The sequence below is a fragment of the Cololabis saira genome, chromosome 9 (genome assembly GCF_033807715.1).
Source record: "Cololabis saira isolate AMF1-May2022 chromosome 9, fColSai1.1, whole genome shotgun sequence".
NCBI lineage: Eukaryota > Metazoa > Chordata > Actinopteri > Beloniformes > Belonidae > Cololabis > Cololabis saira.
This window is the reverse complement of record NC_084595.1, coordinates 38,375,068-38,397,236: the sequence shown is the minus strand read 5'-3', so window position 1 is coordinate 38,397,236 and position 22,169 is coordinate 38,375,068. Positions and strand designations below refer to the sequence as shown.

Here is a 22,169-nt window from a genome sequence, read left to right as displayed (position 1 = left end):
CAACTGAAATATTGCAAGCCTTTTATTATTTTAATATTGCTGATCATGGCTTACAGGCTAAGAAAACTCAAATATCCTATCTAAAAAAAATAGAATATTCTGGGAATCTTAACCTTAAACTGTAAGCCATAATCAGCAATATTAAAATAATAAAAGGCTTGCAATATTTCAGTTGATTTGTAATGAATCCAGAATGTATGACATTTTTTTTTTTTTTTTTTTTTTTTTTTTTTAAATTGCATTACAGAAAATAAAGAACTTTATCACAATATTCTAATTTTCTGAGACAGTCCTTATTTCTATTTTAATATGGATAAAAACATAATATGCTATAAATAAATCAAAACTAGGATGGAAACGTCAGATCCACACATCAGCTTTGAACATCCAGATGTGTGAGCTGCTCGGGGAGGAAAAATGAAAATAGCCATGTGTTTGGTCACGTGACGGCGCTGCGCGCGCAGGGCGACGTCCGTGACGTCGCGCCGAGGCTCGGTTAGTTTCCTCAACCAAACACTCAACTGTGATACATTGTGTAATAATAACTGAAAGTCAGCCGGGTGGAGAAAACGAGCTGTTTATGTAGACGGACAATCCTCGGACGCGGCGGTTCTCCCGGTTGCAGACAGCCCGAGCCCTCGCTGTCTCGGAACTTGGCTCATTATCGACAGAAAAAGGGGGAAAATCCCACGAAAACCTGTCTTGTGTTGCTGTGTTATCGTGGCGTGTCCATCGGAAGGCGGGGAATACAAAGCGACGTGGGCTACAAAAAAAACCAAAAAAACAAGAAAAAGACAAATATTTCCATGAAATTTCATCCTCACTGAAGCAAAAACGGGATTTCCACAAAGCACGGTGGTGTTGCTGTATCTGTACATGGATTATCTGGTGAGTAAAGCCACAGAAACATGCAGTGGCTTTTGTTTTTGCTAATCCTTATCAAAGTAGCCCTCGCTTTTCTTTGCAGCTGGAGCTTCTAATCAATATTGATGTCAGTCAGCTGTGTGTCTGTCAGCAGGCGTGAGTTAGGTGTGTTATCATGTAGTTATGTGTGATTAACATGAGTGTAGTAACCCACCCTGGTCCTACCCGTCTACCTCATGCTGCTGCACCTTTCACTTCTTTTTTTAATTGCATATATGTTTAATAAGTGCTGTCATTTGTCTATTTACTGTACAGTGAGCGAGTCAAATCCCCTGTCTTGTTTGACCTGACTTGGCCAAATAAACATGATTCTGATTCCGATTCAATGCGGATGTGTCAGGTGAAGCGTGTAGCTGGGAATAGGTCGAACTGGTTCATCCACACACAATCAGTTCACATGTCTGACAAACCTCCTAAAGTGCCACAAAGCAAGGCCCCCCCCCTTACAGGTGTTGATTTTATTCACAACTAAGTCAGCAAGTTAAAATATGTATAAAGACAAGATCATAAATAATTATAAATCATTGGCATAGCCACATTATGTAGATTTATTGCAAAATTATGGACAGAATTATGTGTGTATTATGTCTATGGAAGGGTGCATGTATATGGATGTATGTATATGAAGGGTTACTGTATGTATGCATGCATGTGTAGATGAGTGTATATGTATGTATGTGTAGGTATAAATAAGTGCGTATGTATGTATGTATGCACAGCAATGTACTGTATATATAGGTGTATAGGTGGGTTTGGTGTGTGTGGATGAATGTATGCACGTGTGTAAATATGAACATCTTGATGCTGTTAAGCCGAGATAGGCCAGTTTGAACAACATTTATTTTTTTTTCTTATGTATTTACTTTGTTTCTTTCTTTCTCTAATATATATATTTTTTTCATGTAGTTATTTTGTTTTGTTTTTTCAAATCTTGCACTATAGTGGGACGTTGACAATGTGTTAAAAGGGTAGACAAAATAAGCTTTGGCTTCAGTCTACACCTTTTGGTCCTTGCTTGATCTACATGCAAAACACTTTGTATTGACTACTGACTTCTACAACGTGGCCAAATAAACATATCAAATCAAAATCAAATCAAGTTAGTTTGCATGTTTTTAATAGATATGAGTCAAAGATGGGATTTTTTTCCCAATCCCAGGTCAGTGCCAGCTGCCTGCATGCCTGGAAGGTTGCTGCTAAAACAGTGCAACAATAGAGAGGAAGCTGTATGTGAAGGCTTTCCCTGGGAATGTATAAAGCCAAAGGAAATAAAGTATGCATGGACATTGTGCTGTCATTTGACAAGAGGGACAGAATGACAGTGTGAAGTGCAGAGGAACTTGCCCACCCAGTGTTATCAGCTTATTTATAAACGGCCGGGCCTCCCAAGAGGTGAGACCTAAGTGAAACTTTGAACTTTGGCTCAACTGGGACGTTTCTTGAGTCAGAATTCCAAAGTCCTGCTTAGTAAGCGTGACCAGAAACTGCTGTGTTGGGTGGTTGTCTGTGCTTTTTTGTATTTAAAATAACTCAACTTGTATGGGTCGTGAGTTATTCTGTAAACTGTTGAAAGATGTGAATGGAAAAATGTTGATACCAAAGGCTAAACCCGAGGTCGAGACTGTCGAAAACCACGTAGTAGAATGAAATTAGTTTTGCCTCGTAACCTTATTTTGTACTTATTTAATTTATATTTCACGACAACGCAGCATTTATTTATTTAAATTCTTTTTCAAGTCAAACAAAGTCACTTAACAATGTCAGATGTTTTTTTCTCTTCTCCTAATTAATTTCCCTTCAGAGGATTAATAAACTATTTTTGACTGAATTTGAAGTTAAATATAAACTATGAACCCTAGCTTTTTGTATGTAATTAGAGGACATTTTTTTCAAGTTCCATTTTTTGAGAGATTTTCCTTTTTTGTGACCGTTTTGTGTGGAAGGCACAGCTGTAACTGTGGAGTTGGTGCACAGTTCTTGGCTGTCCTCAGAGGTCAGGCACTCAATAGGCGCAGGGCCTCCTTTCCCGCTGTGCACACTGGAGCACAGCTAAGTCACTCTCTTTGCTATAAATCAGAGGGAGCACGTTAATAACGATTTATTAAGTTTTGCTATTATGGGGTGCTCCTCACACTTTTAGCTGAGGCTTTAGATCAGGTTTGCCTTAGAAGGGTAGCTGGGATTTAAACTGGAGTGGAAGGAAGTTATTATTATATCACAGTACTTGGTCATAGCTGTAAGTTATGACTGTAGTTGAGATCTGATCTGCGGTGGATTCTCTTTCACCCAGGAGCTGGAGCATGCTGAAGGGACTCCTGCTCAGTCAGCATAGTGTTAAAAAAGACCACAAAACTGTAGCGCAGAGGGAGGAATTTGGTTCTAGCTGTTGCCATGGCACAGCCTTCCCAAATTCCAGCTGCATTGTGTGAATATCTTTTGAGCTTCTAACCTGTTGTAGATTTAATTAGACAAGACATAGCGAGTTACATTAAAGCTAGGGACTTCCTGTGAGTATTCAACCATTCATTGTTACTGTATCCACATTAAAACAGCCCTGTATTATTTATAAAGAGTTCCTTCCTTCCCTTTTAAACTGTTGTATTTTTTTCTGTATTTTGTGATAAATTATGGATATAGTTGGGCAGATTCAAATAATATTTACCTAAACTTGCAGAACAGTTGATTTTGTATAGTGAGCCGTTTATTCCTACCATATGTAAAGAACATTCTCAAAATGATGTTCTTCTAATATTTTATACTGCCTTTTATAAAGACTGATCTGAGATGTTTTGAATAATAATTGGGAAAAAACATGTCAGGCATACATTTTAAAAACATGCAAAATTATTTTCTTTTGAAAAAAATACTTTCTTCATATTTATATTTTTGAGCAAGTTATTGACATTTCCGTTCCTATGGACATCATCCTGTTATTACATAAATTGATGATGAGCTGAAACGGTATTTTCCCTTCAAGTATATTTATTCTTTTATTCACAGAATTAAAAACTTGACTACTTGTTCAACATATCTTTTACATCAGAATCAGAAAACTTTATTGATCCTAGCAGACACTGAACATGTTTTGACTGCACGTTACATGTGTACATAATATACATGTAAAGAAAACAGAAAGAAATACGCAGTGCTGTTTTTAACAGTGTTTAGTAATTCTAGATGTGGATATAATTACTGTACCAAGATTTGGTAATTCACAATAAAATATTGCACATGATAATAATTGCAGTACTAGTGGTTTGGTACTAATAAGAGAGATATTGCACAAAGTAGCAGCAGGTTCTTTGACAGATTTTTGTGTGGATGTGTGACAGAAGGAGGAATCATACTGACTGATGGCAGTTTTAGATATATTTTTATACATGATCAGATTTATACATGTCCATTTGAATGGACATCATGGTTTTAAGTTTTCAACTGCACCGAAAGAAAAAAAAGAATACGGTACAATCAGTGGATGTAGGATTAGTCCCCGATGTCCACTAATGTGCTACTAAATTCAAAATCTATCACAAGCCGAGCAAATAGTCGGAAATGGCATTTGAATAGCTGCCTACCATCGTAAACACTGTGCACAAAAGGGACTCATCTCAGCTTTACTTTTATTGCATCGTTCAAACACAAGGACAGCGCAAAGTGCTTTATGGAGTAGAAGCAAAGATTAAATAGACATGTTGAAATAAACAAAATATAAAACACTTAAGTTATGAAACGGTTATAAAAGCCTTTTTCAAATAGCCGAAACATAAACTTAAACATGGCAATAAAAGCAAAATGTGAAACAAAAAAATGTATAAATATACAGAAAAGAAACACAAGAGTTTGTTAGCTTTCTCCTATTTGCTTCTTTGCAATTATTGATGTTTGGGAACCCCTACTGTAGAAAGATCAGAAAATCAAATCTTTTTTTTTCCATAGAAGTTGGTTTTAAAGATCTTATTTAAAGGAGACATGTTTAAAACTTACGTTTTTTTTTTCTTTTCTTCCAAAAGTTGACAATTACCGGAGATCTTAATGAAACATCTGTGACACGCTTTGGTTGAAAAGCCATAGAGTCCCTATCCATCGACCCACCTTCTTCTGCTTCACCTGAGGTCGGGTTGCGGGGGGAATTGCCTAAGCAGGGAAGCCCAGACTTCCGTCTCCGGTCCAGCTCATCTGGGGGGATCCCAAGATGTTCCCGGGCCAGCCGAGAGAGAGTCCCTCCAGTGTGTCCTGGGTCTTCCCCGGGGTCTGTCCCTAGTGGGACAGGCCCCGAAGACCTCACCAGGGAGGCATCCAGGAGTCATCTTCCCCAGATAAGATGCCTGAGCCACCTCATCTGGCTCCTCTCCATGCAGAGGAGCAGCGGCTCGACTCCGAGCCCCTCCCTGATGGCCCAGCTTTTCACCCTATCTCTAACGGCGGGGTCTGGACACCCTGTGGTGGAAAGCTAATTTCTGCCGCTTGTACTCAAGATCTCGTTCTTTCGGTCACTACCCGCAGCTCGTGACCATAGGTGAGGGTAGGAACGTAGACTGACTGGTAAATCGAGAGCTTCCCCTTTCGGGTCAGCTCCTTCCTTGCCACAACCGGCAGAGTGCCGCAGAGGGCACAACGGGTTGCAGAGTCTGCATCACTGCAGATGCCGCACTGATCCACCAATCAATCTCCTGCTCCATTCTTCCGTCAGTCATGAACAAGACCCCAAGACACTTGAACTGCTCTACTTGGGGCGGTATCTGATTCCCGATCTGTAGAGGGCACTCCACCCTTTTCCGTATTTAGAGGTTCCTGTTCTCATCCCAGCTGCTTCACATTCCGTTGAGAACCATTCCAGGAGTTGCAAATGGGGATCCTTGTTATTACCTTCCATATGGAGTCTTTTGAGCCGCACCCTTGTCTGGCTCCTGAAAGAGGACCTGTTTGTCATGGGTGACCCTACCAGGGGAAAGAAGCCCCGGACAACTGAGCTTCTAGGATCATTGGAGGACACAAACCCCTCCACCACGATAAGGTGGCAGGCCAAGGAGGAGGCCAGAGATGAAAAACATCCTGTTTGTTCTCTTTATAGCAGCCGGTTTAAGGGGGTGGAGTAAACCAATTGACTTCAATCTAAGCATCTTTTTCAAGATCGTGTTTTGAAACCGGTGTTTGTGCTACCCACTTCTGAGGTGTAGCAAACCGAGCATAATGTGAAGCTAGATTCAGATAAAGATCAGCCTCAACAGAGGCTAAAATGTTAAGAATGTGATCCCTAGTAGCTGCTACCTTCCAGTACTTTGTATGCAACATTTTTTGGAATTTGAATTATGCAAAAAAAAGGCTGTGACAATAACTGCAAAGAATTGGCCCCGAGGCATTGTAATTAAAGATGGGAAATCTTAACGGGGCTTCATCTGCTAATGAGCAACTCCACACCTTCATGCATCTGGGTCATGGTCAGAATAAGCAGCAGTAGCACTGATGAAAAATGACCTCAAAGTGACATTTATTTCAAAATATCAGTGAAATAAAAGTGCTGTGTAAAAAAGGCTGCTTATGTGGTTTTTTTGCATTACACTTATTTTAGAAATATGTCAAACTTCTAACCCATTTAGTTTTCCTTTAGTTATTGTGAAAATATGCAAGTGAATAAATAACACTTAGTTAAATATGACTGAGCGATGCAAGCTAATGTTTGAACAGGTTGCCTTGCTTCGTTGATATGTTACGAAAGCACTTTCTGCTTAAAGCAGCATAAATGAATGCTTTTCGTGTTTTAATTTAATCTACAGGAGCAGTTGATTAGGCAGTGTTGTCTTGCTCTTGCAGTTTCTTAAATTTCAGCAAAAACCACCCAAAGTAAATTTGAACTTGTCTCTTACGACAACTTGTTCCTCACTTTTTAGCACAATGTCACGCAATCAACAATGATGGAATTACGTCACAGAGCTGCACTTAACATCTCGGCAGAGGTGACTAAGGCTGCATCTCCACTAAAATCTCCAGGAGAATAATAATAACAATAGTAATAATAATAATAATAAAATACTAAGATAAGATATTTATGAACATCTGATGAAGGTGAATGACTTAAACATCAACAGGCTTTTTTCGCTCTGGTTAAAATGTACTTAAAGCTTAAAGCTTTGCTCACATTCAAGAATGCTTTGGCTTGGATGATATACCGGTAATCTCATGTGCCTTTCACAACCTCAGAAATGTAAAGGCGGGCTCAGAATTTCAGTTCATTAGTGAACAGACTCTGTTCAGTTATTCATTTACATATACGGTACATGCCATACTCCTTTACGTTTACTGAACCAACTGAGAGCATTGCAGTATAAATGCACACATCCTGTAGAGCACTCAGGGGTGTGTGTCAGTACACTAATGGAAATATGTCTATAGAGTTTATTGCATTTTCCATTTCACCTACATTCAGTGCTCCGGAGCATTAACCTTTTCCAGTAGTCAAGACCATCTATCGTTGTATGATTTAAACTTTTTTTTTTTTTAATTTGACCCACAGCTTGTGACCAGTATAAATGCAAATATGGACAACTTTTGAACTTCCATCCATCCATCCATCCATCCATCCATCCATCCATCCATCCATCCATCCATCCATCCATCCATCCATCCATCCATCCATCCATCCATCCATCCATCCATCCATCCATCCATCCATCCATCCATCCATCCATCCATCCATCCATCCATCCATCCATCCATCCATCCATCCATCCATGCATCCGTGCATCCGTGCAACAGATCAAGCAAGATTAAGTCTTCAGCAGTGCTGTAAAAGTGACTTAACTGTCACACCTACAGGGAAACATAGTAGTCTCATAGTTTAAATTATCGTAAACTAATATATTTTTATGAAAGCACACTTTTTCCGCATGAAATGAGCAGGTCAATAATTCCTTATGAGAGAATGGACCCAGTAGTAAATGTTTATCATAATGGAAGGCAAAAATATTATAGAAAATGTAGATATTATAATGATCGAGTTGGAGGGAAGTTATTCAGCTTTCATTACTCTTAATTTATGGGGGATTTGTGAAGCCGAAATGTCTAGCAAACACCTGCTTTTGGTCTCAGAGCACATGGTGTTCAAGGGCGCACAGCAGGCTGTGGCAGATTTACATCTCACAGGGGTAAAGTGGAAAGAGGGCTAATGGGAGGTGCTTGGCAGCAGATGAATTGGCTTGGTATCAGGTGTGATACAAGGTTGGTGTTAATTTTCCTCCCATAACTGACTGTTTTCCACAGTATTCTGCTCCCGGGAGTGAGCTCTACCAGATTCTTTTCAAAGGTGCACAAAAATACCTGTTGTATTGTATTTCAGCACTATGTTTGCTTTATATTGGTGTGTAGATATGAATTTAATATTTTACTTAATCCATTGGTAAGAATAACTTTACTCAGTTTTGAATGGTTGTGAATTTATATTTATCTAAACTTTGCTCCAGTTGGCCAGAGCTACTCAAACCTTTCCTTTTTAAAGTTACAGCCTGCAGCGGTACAAACCTTCTCAGTTGATCACTAATCTTAAATCTGTAGGATTTATTTCAAGTTCCAACGTGCTAGTTTTGGCATGTGCTGGTTAGTCCACTGCAGTGATTCCCGAGTGTTTTATGAAAGTGCTAATGAGTCAGCATCTTGGGTTGGAGACACATCAGTGTTGCTGTTAAAGATAATGGAGTTTCATAATCTGATCCTCGTGAATGCACACAGGCACTTTAAGTTCCATTTAATATTGACATTCATAGATGTTTTTAGACTACCCCTTTTAAAGGGGCTGTTGTTAACATTCTTTTCTTTTTTTTAACTGTATTTTACTTCCATTACTTTCTTTCTCTCTAATGGTATTTGAAATATAGGAATAGTTCCATCACAGCCATATGCAACTCTCGTAAATTATATTATTAACTTTAAGCATTCAGGACTCAATCCCACTTCAGGAATTTAAGCATCTTGCTGTATTCAGTTGTATATAATAGACATATAAGAGACTAATATGCTGCTACATCAGAAACTCCATTACAAAAGAAGTTATCTTTGTAATCTATACAGTCATTTAAGTACGAGGGACAAAGAGGGCAATGCGACAAAAGTTCTTGATTCAAATCAAATGGAAAACAAAAGAAAACAAACATTTGAATATGAGAGTGATAATTGAATTTGGATGTATAATTGCATTTTTTTTTCCTTCTCTTAAATTTAGCAGTCGGTACAAAGATGCACAATATTGTATTATGTGCTTTCTTTGCATGAAAAATATCTGTAAACAGTATGGACGTAGTTCTGGAAATTCTTTTACTGTGTTTTCATATGGATGTAAAAAACATTTGAGAAGTAGATATCTGGGCTCACTTAGGATTTCTAAACTTATCAGGACGATTTTGAACAAAGTGTTTAGAATTCACCTTTCAACAACGAGGCACTGTTTAACCCCGACTTACAAAATAAGGGGAAATATAATGATCTTTGGTGATTTTCATTGGATCTACGGGCTTCAAGCTTAACCGCAAGTAAGCACAAGATTTACCAGTTGTTTACCACATGATATCCATGTTAAGGTATCTTCACAAAGAAGTGGTATGTCATGTAATTAGGTGGATTAGGTGACACACTGCTATTACAAAGATGCAGCTGTTTATGTCAAAGACACTTGTGTGATGGCCAGGTGCATCTTTAACTTCATCTAATAATTAGGAAGGCATTCATAGGTTACATTTATACCGCCAGCTTCATTTTTAGCATATCCAGATCATATCTAGATAGATTTTTATTTTTTTTCACCTGAACAGCCAAGACCACATGGAAGTACAATTACAAAATGGATTCAAATCACATAAGGAGGTAGTTTCCAGTTGAATTTTCTTGGGTGCATCTCAATCTGCATGCTCTAGTGGCTCAAGTAGTATTTCAAATTATCTTCTGTAGTAGTATTATCTGCAGTTCTGGCGCCAAAAAACTGTGCAGATGAGCTGGCAGAGGTACGCACTACTACCTATAACGAATCATTGTCCCTAGCGTGGATCCCAACATGCTCTAAAAATCAGTCTCAGAAGCTCCTGTTCCCAAAAAGTGCAACATTACACGTCTAAATGATTAAAGGCCTGTGGCCCTCTATACCAGCTAAATGTCTAGAGGTTAGTCATAAAAAAAACAAAACAAAAGAAAACTCGATACTGCTAACCCTTGATAATATTCCATAAAGGATAAACAGGTTTACAGAAGATGTGCTTACAATTGCACTTTGCTCTCTACTACAACATATAGAGCTCAAAAACACATAAGCTTAACAGCTTAGCTTTTAGTGAAACTACTCAAGACATCTTTAAATATTACCTTTCAACTAAACTGAATAGAGTGTGAACCATATTTTTGTAAAAAGATGAATGTTGTACAGTTTGGTTCAACACACCAGGTCCTGCAGAAGAAGCCCCATTGTGCCTCTGGCTGTGTGACTGCCTTTATTGCTTTCTTACGCATGACTCATAGTTGAACTGTAGTCCCTTCGCAGTGCTCCTTCTATGTACTCTCGCTCATAATCTCTCAATGGGACAAATGAGGAGGTTGGCATTGAGAGTGGATGTACACAGCCACCTACCCCTATCGCCACAGTGAAGCAGGCACAGAAAGGGCTGCCGAGGAGTGAGGAGGCCGTTTCATTACCCAGCCTGAGCCTAATAAGTGTGATCTCTGCTCTGCTGCCATTTGTATTTGATCAAAGAAACTGCCCTATTTTACAATCCATTGTATTTGTGGTGTATCTGTTTTTGTTATTAGGGCCCGAGCACTGACAGTGCGAAGGCCCTATTGTATCCGTAGGAGATGTTTGTTTTTTTATTCTGGTTTTCCTCGTTTTTATTTTTCTTCCGACGAAATTAGGGCCTTTTTGCCCCTAAACGTGCCCCAAAAGTCACCAAATTTTGCACGCAAGCCAGGCCTGGCGAAAAATGTGATATTTCATGGTTTGCATTAATGGGCGTGGCCTAATGGCTCAACAGCGCCCCCTAGAAAACTTTGTGCCTCAAGCTCCACAATACGGTTTGACGTACATGCACGAAAATCTGTACACACCTGTATCATGTTAAAACTTAAAGAAAAGTCTCTTGGCGTCATGGCCGAAACCGAACAGGAAGTCGGCCATTTTGAATTAATTGTGTAATTTTGGCGCAATTTATGCCATTCCTTCGGCCGCTTCTTCGCCCGAACCGTAATGTGCACCCAGGTGTGTTATACATCAAAATGTGCGTCTCCATCCTGCGACGATGGACATTACTTTTCTCAGTCAAAAGCCTTACCGTGGTGACGATAGACACCAAAAAGCGCGCCCCCCCTTCATCTGATTGGTCCATATTTGATAGTTCCTACTTCCTGCCATAACTTTTGAAGGGTTTGACATAGAGACTCGTGGGTGGTGTCATCGGACTCGGTTTTGGCCCCTTCACCTTAATTGGTGCAAATTAGCCCCGCCCCTTCTTCTGATTGGTCGATTTTAGATAGTTCCTATTTTCTGCCATAACTTTTGAATGGTTTGATATAGAGAGTCGTGGGTGGTGTCATCCGCTAAATGTCTGGGCCTGAAGAATCTACATGCAAGTCATACAAGCGCTTAAACTGCACTTACACTGCACTGCACTGCAGCACGCCTGAATGTGTACAAGGGTGCGAGGGCCCGTTCATCGCTGCTTGCAGCTTTAATTTCTCTTGTTTTCTCATTCATTGGACTGAGCTTGTGCCTTTTTGTTCAATATCCATATACACAAGTTTCTTTGGGAAATGCTGGTGCATGCTGTGAATGAGGTAGCTGAAAAGTTATTTTTTCACACACAAATATTAGTTTTCCCCAACTGGTGACTTTTAACAGTAGGTGGTGGCAAGAGGATCAATGAGATAAATCATCATGTTCAGAAAAGGACTAGAACCACAGAGCCACGAGAGCTGTCCTGTTCTTACTCGTGCCTCCACTGACCTTGATTGGATGAAACCATGCTCTAAATTCAGAGCATATTAGTGTTTTCACATCAACTCAGAGTGGATGTCCAAAAAGCTAATTAGAGCTGTGGTCTTTGCCCCTTCTTATAATCTGGTGCAGTTGGTGCTTATATTGAGAATGTCAAAGATTAGGCTGAATTTGCCTGTAAGCACTTTTAAAATGCTGCTTGCTAATGTCATCAGTTTTCATGTTGTCCTACTGGATCAGTTAGGTATTGTGTATTGAAACTGCATTGTGTGGTGATAGCAATTATTAACAGCTGAGATGAAAACAAGCTATTTGAACTTGACTCACAGTTCTCAGGCAGACATCCGACAAAACATCCCACAACAATCCTCGTCACCGCTGGAAGCTCAAGTGGTCAATCCTTTCAACCTCCTCCATGCAGAAAGCTTCGGTTTTCATACCTGATAAAGCTGTGCATACAGTTTGGGCATAGTGTGTGGGCGTGTAATGGTGACTAATCCAATTTGCTGTCTTATTCTGGATCTGTGGTTGTCAGTGAGCCCTTAATCTCTGAGGAGAGACGGATCCTCACAGTCTTAGGTGTCTCTCTCTGCTGATCCTTGTGGTAATAGTTTTTCATCTTTCTATGAATGAACATGGGAGAGTAAACACAAGATCCTCCTCATCTGCGCCCCTGCAAAAGTGAGCTGTAAATGTCACAAGTAGAGGAAGACCTGTCGCGAGGCTGTTTCAGGTGAATGATGGACAGTGAAGAGCTGGACTCATGCTGGTGATCTGGCACTGCTGTGCTCCGCTACTCCTGATCCTTTTCCATCCATTCACTTACTCCCAACGCTCGTGTTGTTGTTGCCTGGGGTTACGCTTGTTGTTGAGGATAATGTCGGAGTACATGCAGCTCTCCCTCGCCTTGTGCAGAATTGGGCTTTACACGGTAAGAAAATACACATATGCTGCTTTGTTTTCATTTTGACAGCAGCAGCATTGTCGTGTTTGTATCAGTGTGCTGGTTTTATCGCTTGTTATTTTCACTGTGGTTCAACATCTTCTTCCTGTGTTTTGAGAGGGATCCTGACCAGTCAACAGTGACTGCTGCTTCAGTGTTGGTCGGTCATTTGGGGGAAGTGTATGCTGCCTTTCATTCAAATGGTTGGTGGCAGTAATATTAGGGTGGTAAAGGTTGAAGATGGTTAGAAGATGATCCTTGTCATGAGGAGTTCATAGCAGCTGTCTTCATGCAGTCTCATAGTTACTACTGGATTCATGAATATAGTATTAAGAGAGAAATTGTCTGATTTATTTTATTTTGTATTTTTTCCTTTTGACTCAGGTCTCCCGTTAGTCCTTGACCAGTTAATGGATCTTTTTTTAGTGCGCCTCAGCTAAGAGGCATATTTGGACATATGGATGTTTGACATTTCGTTTTTGTTTGGTGTGTGATACACATTTAAGGTTTTACCTCATCTCTGACTGGTCTTTTCAGACCAGCATGAATTAAATGAGAAGAAATACAGAAGATGGATATTTGGCTTCTTAGCATTTCCTGTAAACAAATGTGTTAGTACAACAGACAGCGGTCTGGTGCTGGTATAAACAGCTTATTGGAACCCGTTGAACTGTTGCTTAACATCAACAGTACATGAAGGTTTGGATACTGGTGGCGCATTGTTTCAACCCATTTAGACCTAAAGTGTCACGCAAAAATGTTTTCTAAATCTATTTTTATTTATTTTTTTCAATCTCTAAAGAAATTTGAAATACAAAATAAAATAGATTTTAGGGGTTACATTATCTCTTCTTTTTTTTTATTTCATAGTTTATATGTTTTCAACATGTGAATGGAAAGTGTGTCTCATTTCAGGCTTGAGTAATTGATGCACACATACCGTATTTTGCCGACCATTAGGTGCACCGCATTATAAGGCGCAATAACAATGAATGGGTCTATTTTCATACATAAGGCGTGCTGGGTTATAAGGTGCATGATGAAACATATATATAGTGAAACAAAACAGTCACGTAAGTCAAACTCTATTCAACTCATTCAGAATCATTCAGAATATCGTTCAGTTGTAACTAAAACAGAAAAATACACTCACATTTTAAATCATTCATCTTCCACAAATCCACAAATAAAAACTGGTGGCAATAAGCGTAGTACTACGTCCTGTTCTCTGATTGGTTCATTGTTGCCAGCGATGAAGTTAGGGTGAGGTTGGAACAACGTTATATTCCAACATTTGATTATAATTGGAATATGATAAAGATTTGAAAATTGGGTTTGAGCCAAAACCTAACGTTGGCTTGACATCTAATTAGAGTAAGGTAACATGGACTAGATGTTGGATGATAGTTGCTTGTCAGCGCTACATAATTGGTTATCTAATGTTGTCTGACGTTGAAACCTGTATCCAACCAAGAACTTTAATGTGTCACGTGAATGGTCCGACAATCAATCAAGCGGAGCGGCTTCGGCAGCAACCAAAGTAAGACATTTTGACAGATTTTTGAGCGCAGTGTACCACATATAGGTAAGGTCAATAAGCACAAGAATTCATACATAAGGTGCACCTGATTATACTGCCGGGTTTTGAGAAAACTTAAAGATTTTAAGTGGGCCTTATAGTGCAGAGAATACGTTGCAGCAGGTCATGTTGGGCCGAGGCTCAAGCGAGGTTATCCTCTCTTCTCAACTACTACCGGCCAGTTTGTAGGTCAGTATGTAAAATTGTCTGTGTATCTGTGTGCAGACATTGGGTCATTCTTCAAACATGAGTGACAATATGTAGGTTACTCTTTATCGTCATTGATGTTTTTGTTTATTGTATAAATAATATCCAGCCATTTGTTGATTTGTTTGATCTTGAATTGTCATTAGGGATGGAATTAAATACAGGGATTTCAGTCATTTAACCAATTTGCTGTAAAATAAGTTGGTTGTGCATGAAAGTAATTGTCTATGTTAGCAGCCAGCAGCTATCAATTCTACTGTCAAATAACTAACAAATATGCTAATGCTAGATCTTATTCCAGCAACTCATGTGCCACGTCCTCCTTACCTGCAGAATCAAAACAGGAAGTTGCAAAGACAGTATTGCATAACTTTTTCTTGGATTCTGTTTATGACAAATCAATGATTTTGAACAGTACACAAATGTAAGTAGCCTAATTTTTGACAGAATTGGCAAATATTTCTGATGCAGACATTCTATTTGGAACAAATCTACAGTTTCTATACCGTGCCTTTGCTACTTTTGATGCCATAGAAAAAACGTATGACACTTTTATTTAGATATATTTACGTTTTTTCTAGTATATTGTGTAATTCTATTTTGGAATTAGCTGGTTCGTCTTGTCCCCTGTAGTTCAGTTTACCCCTGACCCTGTTATTGTATCTTACATTGTCCAGTTCTGTTTATAATTCCATGCGAAGTGGTTATATTTTATTTATGTAGGGTATTTGTACACACATAATACAACATACATTCAAGCATATAGTCTTGTTTGGAGAAGTGGAGTCTAGGATTTTCTTCAGGCTCCACAACCGCTGCTCATTGAACCCATAAACATTAAGAAACTAGTTGATTGTATCAAGCCCTTTGTGCCCCCCTCATTATGTTATTAATGGGGTGGAAAACCGGCCGTTCTAACCCTGAGGCCAAAGCTACGTCGTTCAGTTTAAGAGTCTCAAGGCTGCACTAAGCTTAATTTGGCAAGAAAGCATGGAGTGTGCATGGTGAACATGACCTGCTTGAAAATCAAATGCATATTGAAGTCCTGGACAAGGTGGGACACTTTTAATTTACTTAGATTAAGAAAAAAAACAACCTGTGATTGCCTGATCAACAGGAGTAAACAAAAAACAAGAATGTTGATTGAACATGAGTGTAAGTAAGATACCGAATTACGTATTTATAAAACAAAACAAACAGTTAATGAAATCAAAACACAAAACATCTTGATTTTTATTTTTTAGAAACTGTGCTCTGCACTACATATTTAGATTGCCATATTTAGATTTATAATATTCAGCCTTCAACAATGTTGTTGCTTTGGAGGCTTAAAACATGTGGCACTTATCTGTATCTGAATTTTACAGATTTACATTATACTGTACATGCATTGTCAGTTTAACAGATATCAGTTATGGTCGTTATAAAATTTTATATAGCTTAAAAAGTAACTGGGTGACAGCTAGTAGTTTAGGATGCACTGGCTTGCTTTTTTTAATCTTTTTTTTGTGCTTTATTGTTTTATAGACTCATGGTCAGTGACTTACTGGATCATCTTACAGCTACATCCTGATTAACTTTTGCAGATAAGATATTGCAGCAATAAACCAAAGTTTTCCTGTCTGAGATTTCCTGTTTTTATGCAGTTATTTATCTAATCTTCAATTCAACTGTCCTTTTAAATGAACTAAATACATAAATATTTAAATCAAGATAATGAATTTACCTTTTATTTATTTTCTTGTGTAACATCATGGAACTAAATGCCAGGATGTCCCTATCATTTTACTTTATCTGTTCTTCTTTTTCTTGGTAAAGGCCACTTCAGTCGGCATAAACATGTATGAACGTTTTGTTCGTTTATTTTAGACTTTTGATTTTCACAAACTCAAACTCTCCGTCTTGTCAGCATGGACCTGCAGTGGATGCCGGCTGCTATGTAATCAAACACAATAGTCTTTACAGATCATTGGAGAGGCAAGGATCTTTAGATTTTCTGTGTGCTTCAGATGCTTTATTCTTATAGTGTTTTAATTTTAGTTCCAAAGTCTGGTTACTGCTCAGGTGCCATTTCAGCCAATGTTTTGAAGTCGGGGACAGTTCTCCTAGGGAAGTGATCAGGAGTCGGCAAGACTGTATAATTATTATTTCCTTATTCTGCAAGTACTCCCTCCACTGAAGGGATTACAGTACGTGTTGCCTCTGCAGCAGGGGTGCTGCCTCACCCTACTGTTTCCCACAGAGGTCACAAGCTGACACTACCCGGATAACAAGAAGCCCACAGTGCCGTGTGGATTGAAGATGAGCCTAAACCATAACTAACACACGCTTGCCCCATCTACACAAAGAAATCAACCTAAGGTGGCCTATTTAGTTATTGACAGTGTTGCTGTATAATTATATCGGCCCTATGTTAGGATTCTTCACTGCCGTGTTGAAACCTCCAGAAATGAAAGGTGGCTTTGGGGATTTTGACTTGGATGAGGAGCAAAAAAGAAGCTTCCTCTGAATTTACCTGCAGCCTGAATATCCTCAGGGCTCGGTTTGTCTTTGCTTAAAGGTGTAGGAGATTTGTTCACGTTCTATCCTGCTTGTAATATTATACCAGGAGAGCTCTTTTACCATTGTTTATACACCTGCTTAGTTTTGAATTTGCTACAGCCAAACATGGCCAAATGGCTTCAAAGTTCAAAAAGACCCCTTGGTGAGTGCAGAAAGTGGAACAACACAAATCATGGACCATGATGCTCTCTGACCTGTGACACACAATTTCTATTTTCTCTTAACCTTTTTTTGTCAGCAATACTTACATTTGAAAATAAATATCACAGTTAACTTTTTATTATGAAGAATAATCTGCCTTGAGGTGCTTGTTTGCTTGATTTGTCTGATACTCTGATGTCTCAGATAGAATTTGATGGGTTGAATTTTCAATTTCTCAAGTGATACATGTCCAAATATTCTTTTATCTCACTTGTGTAATTGCCAGTTAATGTATGAGGGTAACAGGATCTCAGAATTAGTTCATTTTCAAGAGGTCAGACATGCAGAATCCCAAAGTGCTCTTGATGGACAAGCCGGTGCGTTACATGGTAGTTTGAACAAATTCACTATTTGTAGAATTGGATCTCATTAAATATGTAGAAATAATGAGATCAACAAGCACAAATATTTTTCCATACATATTTTTGAACACAGAAAGCAGCTGTTATTTTGATACGTTAATAAATAATTCTCACAAACCGTTGGGTTGTTGTGGGATCTTCTGTCAGTTAGATTAATTTTACTTCAAATTAGTAGGTGAGAGTTTCTCTTCTTTTTTTCTTATGTTTGCAAAATAAGTCCCAGTTGAAGATTAATTGTACTGTATTTCACTTTTATCAAGCATAAGGTAATAGAGTGGTCTTTCTTTTGTGATGGTCTCAGTGATGCTCACTATCTTCTCACTGTTGTTCTTAACCCTGCGTGAAGAAGGGCTCATTTTGATGGTAACTTTATGTTTGGAAAGAAGTGTTCTATTTGATCTCTCCTGAGAATTTAAAATCTGAAAATGTCAGGGATCTACAGTACACTTTATTCCCTATGTACAGTAGAAGGCTGGGAACAAACTCTCCTCTGAGTTAAAATGCTAACTCAGACTCGACAAATCTTGAGATGTGAAAATGTGACCTTCTGGTTTCAAATTGTGGGTTTAGAGTTGGTTCAGTCAAGTCTGAGTACGCTGAGTCTTAATTAAGAGTGTCCGCAGTGACTCTTAAAAACTATGATCAATGGAGCTCTAATATCATTGACCATGACATTTTTCTGTTTGTTAGACATACAGTATGTACACTAATAGACCAAAACTTCAGAAAAAGAGAGATTTGTGTTCTCTTTGCTCTCTGTGAAGACCTGCTATAACGATGACATGATTGCACAACTACATGAATTACAGAACCAGGTAATTTTATCTGAGATCGTAGGTTAGTGCTATGAAAGGAGACCATACTGTCCAAATATTTTCAAATTTTAAATGGATAACCTGAGATACATTGGCATTTCTTTTTTCCATAGCTTGTGTAAGAGCTGTTGGCTGCTTATGCTTTTTAAATGGTGAAATCTTCACCTACCTGTTGCACTAATGGTGTGCTCACACATATACTAATAGAGGGGACCCAAGCTCACTGCTCTGTTAGTTCACTGGTTCCTCTATCGTTTTTAAATATATTAACCTCAGATCTACATTAACTGTGCTGCTCATTCCCCTTTGCAGTTTATCCTTTCATGAAAACTGATACAGATTTTTATTTATTTTCTATTTTTTTAGCTGCTAACATTAAATTTCACACCACAGAGTTTTTCATCTCCTGCTACCAATACTATGGTAAGGATACACACTTGCAGGAAATAAGTGTAGTATAATTACAGAGAAAAAGAGATCTAGGACTGATAAAACAATGTGAAATGCAATGATGCATGAAATTATTTATAAACATGTTTGAAAATATGAATATTGAGCTTTACAAAAATCAGTTTTCTGTCAGGACAACCTTTGAGCTAGACTTAGGTTCAGAACTTGACATTCAGCAACGGTTGGTTCTGGTGGAGGATTTTTCTCCTCATTAGGTTTTTTTACCCACTCTGTCGCCTTGTGCCAGCTCAGGTTGGGTTCATGCAAGGTGAAATATCTGTTGCCTCACAACAAGGAGGTTCCTGGTTTGATTCCCAGGTCCGGCAGGAGTCCGTCTGTGTGGAATTTGCATGTTCTCCCCGTGCTTGCGTAGGTTTCCTCCGAGTGCTTTCCTCCCACGGTATGTTTTTGTTTCCCCGTGCTTCGGAGGTTATGGCAGGAAAGGCATCCGGCGTAAAACTGGGCCAAACTGATATGTGGACAACAATTCGCTGTGGCGAACCCTCCAAGAGGGATTAAGTCGAAATGTTTGATGACTGGAATTAGTTTGATTATGAATGAATTGAATTGCAATATAATTTGATTGAATTGGATTGTACTAAACTTGGATGGTCTGAAGTTGTTGCTTTCTCTGTAAAGCGGCCTAGCCTGAGATGATGTTTGCTGTGTATTGGCACTACACAGGTAAATTGATTTGTATTGAATAAACGGAACTTCATTTGAATGAAGGCTTGAATCATGTACAATAATGTTGGTGACAGCTCTGGGATATTCTGAGGTTTCTCTGCTGTCTGCAGTTGAACTTTGGTGTTAGTTATCCACTGTAAAAGCTGTAGCGGGAAACAGACTGATGTTGCATGTTGGATTATTTATGATTATAAGGAATATTATAGGGAACATTAATAAGAGCTTAAAACCCACCACCCAACAGCTCGTTTATGATGGTAAATCTCGTCACAATTGAAGCCAGGAGATGGTTCTGTGGATGTGCAGCTTTGCTGAAGATGCTCTCATGGTTACAGAAAGTTCTTTACATTTGTTAGTGTGGTGACTCTTTTGCACTCAAAAACTTTTGTTATCAAATTTGTACTCCATCCTGTGGGTACCTCTGTCTGTACTGACCTTTCCAGAACCGGCACCAGTTATGCTTTCGTTGTCAAAACACATCTCTGCATTCAGCCTGCAGCAGTTTGACATTTTGTGATTTGCAATATCTTCACTGTATATACAATTTGGTCTCTAAATATTAGTTTAACCTAAAGTTAACTGAGGGAAAATGCCAATACAGTGTTTATAGATTATGTTAATCCTGTTTTCAGGAAGATGTATTTTTAGAAATTACATCTTGGACACAGACTCTCTCATCCTGTGGAGACTTTCTCCCAAGAATCTCACATCTAAATGTCTATATGACTTTATGGTCATAACCATGTTACAAAATACTGTGTAAAGTAGCTCTTCTAGTTGTACTAGTAAACGTTCAAATATGCACTCAATAAAATATTATTGAATTGTGTGTCATTTCAATGACATTTTTTTCACATTATAAATCAACACACTAATCTGTATTAGTCATGTTGGACCATTGGGATTAATGAAACCACTTATTGTTCTATTATATCTTAGAAAATATTTTTGACAATAAATAAACCTTCCTTCACGCACTGTGAGAACAGCTTACTTTTCAGACCTACTTCCGTACATTTGAAAGGCAGGATGGGAGCAGCCATTGCCCCATCCTGGCCCACGAATATCCCATATTTCAAGATAATTATACGACCTACAGAATGATGACTGGTGGCTGAGAAATCACGAAGGGTCACCCATTGACTCTTGAGTACTGTTTTCTAAAACCTGCAGACCTTATTGGCTTTTTTTGTTCTGCCAAAGATATTTTGGGAAGGAATTTGACTCTGGTGGTTTGGGAAATGACGAAGAAAGATTTCCTGAAGTATATAGACTGATATAAAGGATACAGAATCTGGCTCAGTGTACCAAGAATACCACAAATTCATTTATTTATTCGGGATCAGATACTTACTGTATTGTATCAGGTATTATCAGGTTGTTGTAAACTTAGTAGGTAATATACAGTAGATGGCTGTGTGACAGTAACTGACTGTAAATCTGTTTAATGAAATTTTGAATTTTCACAAGACACTAGTAATATAGAATTGGTAAGTTCCAGAGCAAGAAAAGAAGAAATTTAACTCTGTCTGAATGAGTGATGTAAGGAAGTTCCTTGATTGATAGTGTAACATACACATGCAATAACCAGAAACACTGTTGTTGGGAATCAAGATTGGCTTCTTGTGGGTATTATGTTTATTAATATTTAATGATGTTTATTAATATATAATGTATTATATTTTTGTTTTGTTTCAGTTTATGGTATTGAGAGCAAAATCAGGTAATGGATAAATTGAGAGATGGCGCAGATTTGAAGCTATTGGACATTCATGGACAATCTTCTGCTCATACAGATTGGAAGGATCACTGTCTGGTTGTTTATACAAGTACAGTTTTTTCACCTGTATAAGATGTATTCTTGATGAAAGATTCACATTTTGGTTTGAGGTATTAGTGCTGTTTTCATATGAGCTCAATAAATCAAGTCTATGTAGGCTGTAGATCTCATAGCCATGACCGTCTGTCACTACAGATTTGCACAAAAAGGAGCCCGTCTGTTTCTTTGTGTGACTACCATTGTGTAGATTCTAATGGCAAATCCATATGAATGCATTCTTTATGACTATCTCCCAGCTTTGGTATTTTGATTTGGATTATTTTACTTTATGAGCTGAACACAGTGGCAGCTTTTTTGTCATATTAGAAATGGCTTATTGTGAAATTGTCAAAACAGCACAAATGCTGGAAATGCTGCGGTTCTTAAAAAAGCACAAAGGTGATTATTCATGCTCTGCACCTGCTGAATTTGCATTAGATTCATAGACTCATTTCTCTCTTGCCAGAAATGTTGATAACACATTAGGTAATACATTACTTTTTTTAAAAGCCCTATTTATGAGTGCTAATATGCCTGTAGAATCCTCTGCACATGTTTACCCACCTGACCTATTCCACCTGACCTGGGTTAAAGCTCCATCTGTTCTGTTATTTGGCAGAGTTGCCACAAACAATGACACATAATGTCTGACAAAGC

The 22,169-nt window shown here is 38.5% G+C and overlaps 1 protein-coding gene across 1 annotated transcript in view; it reads left to right on the top strand.

Annotated features, from left to right (window-relative positions):
• Window positions 1-459: 459 nt before the first annotated feature.
• arl15a (ADP-ribosylation factor-like 15a) overlaps window positions 460-22,169 on the top strand; it is a 114,732-nt gene continuing 93,022 nt past the window's right edge. Inside the window, exon 1 of the mRNA XM_061729538.1 lies at window positions 460-888. Within this exon, the coding sequence (XP_061585522.1) occupies window positions 877-888 (12 nt within the window). The 5' untranslated portion in view covers window positions 460-876. The remainder of the gene's footprint in view (window positions 889-22,169) is intronic.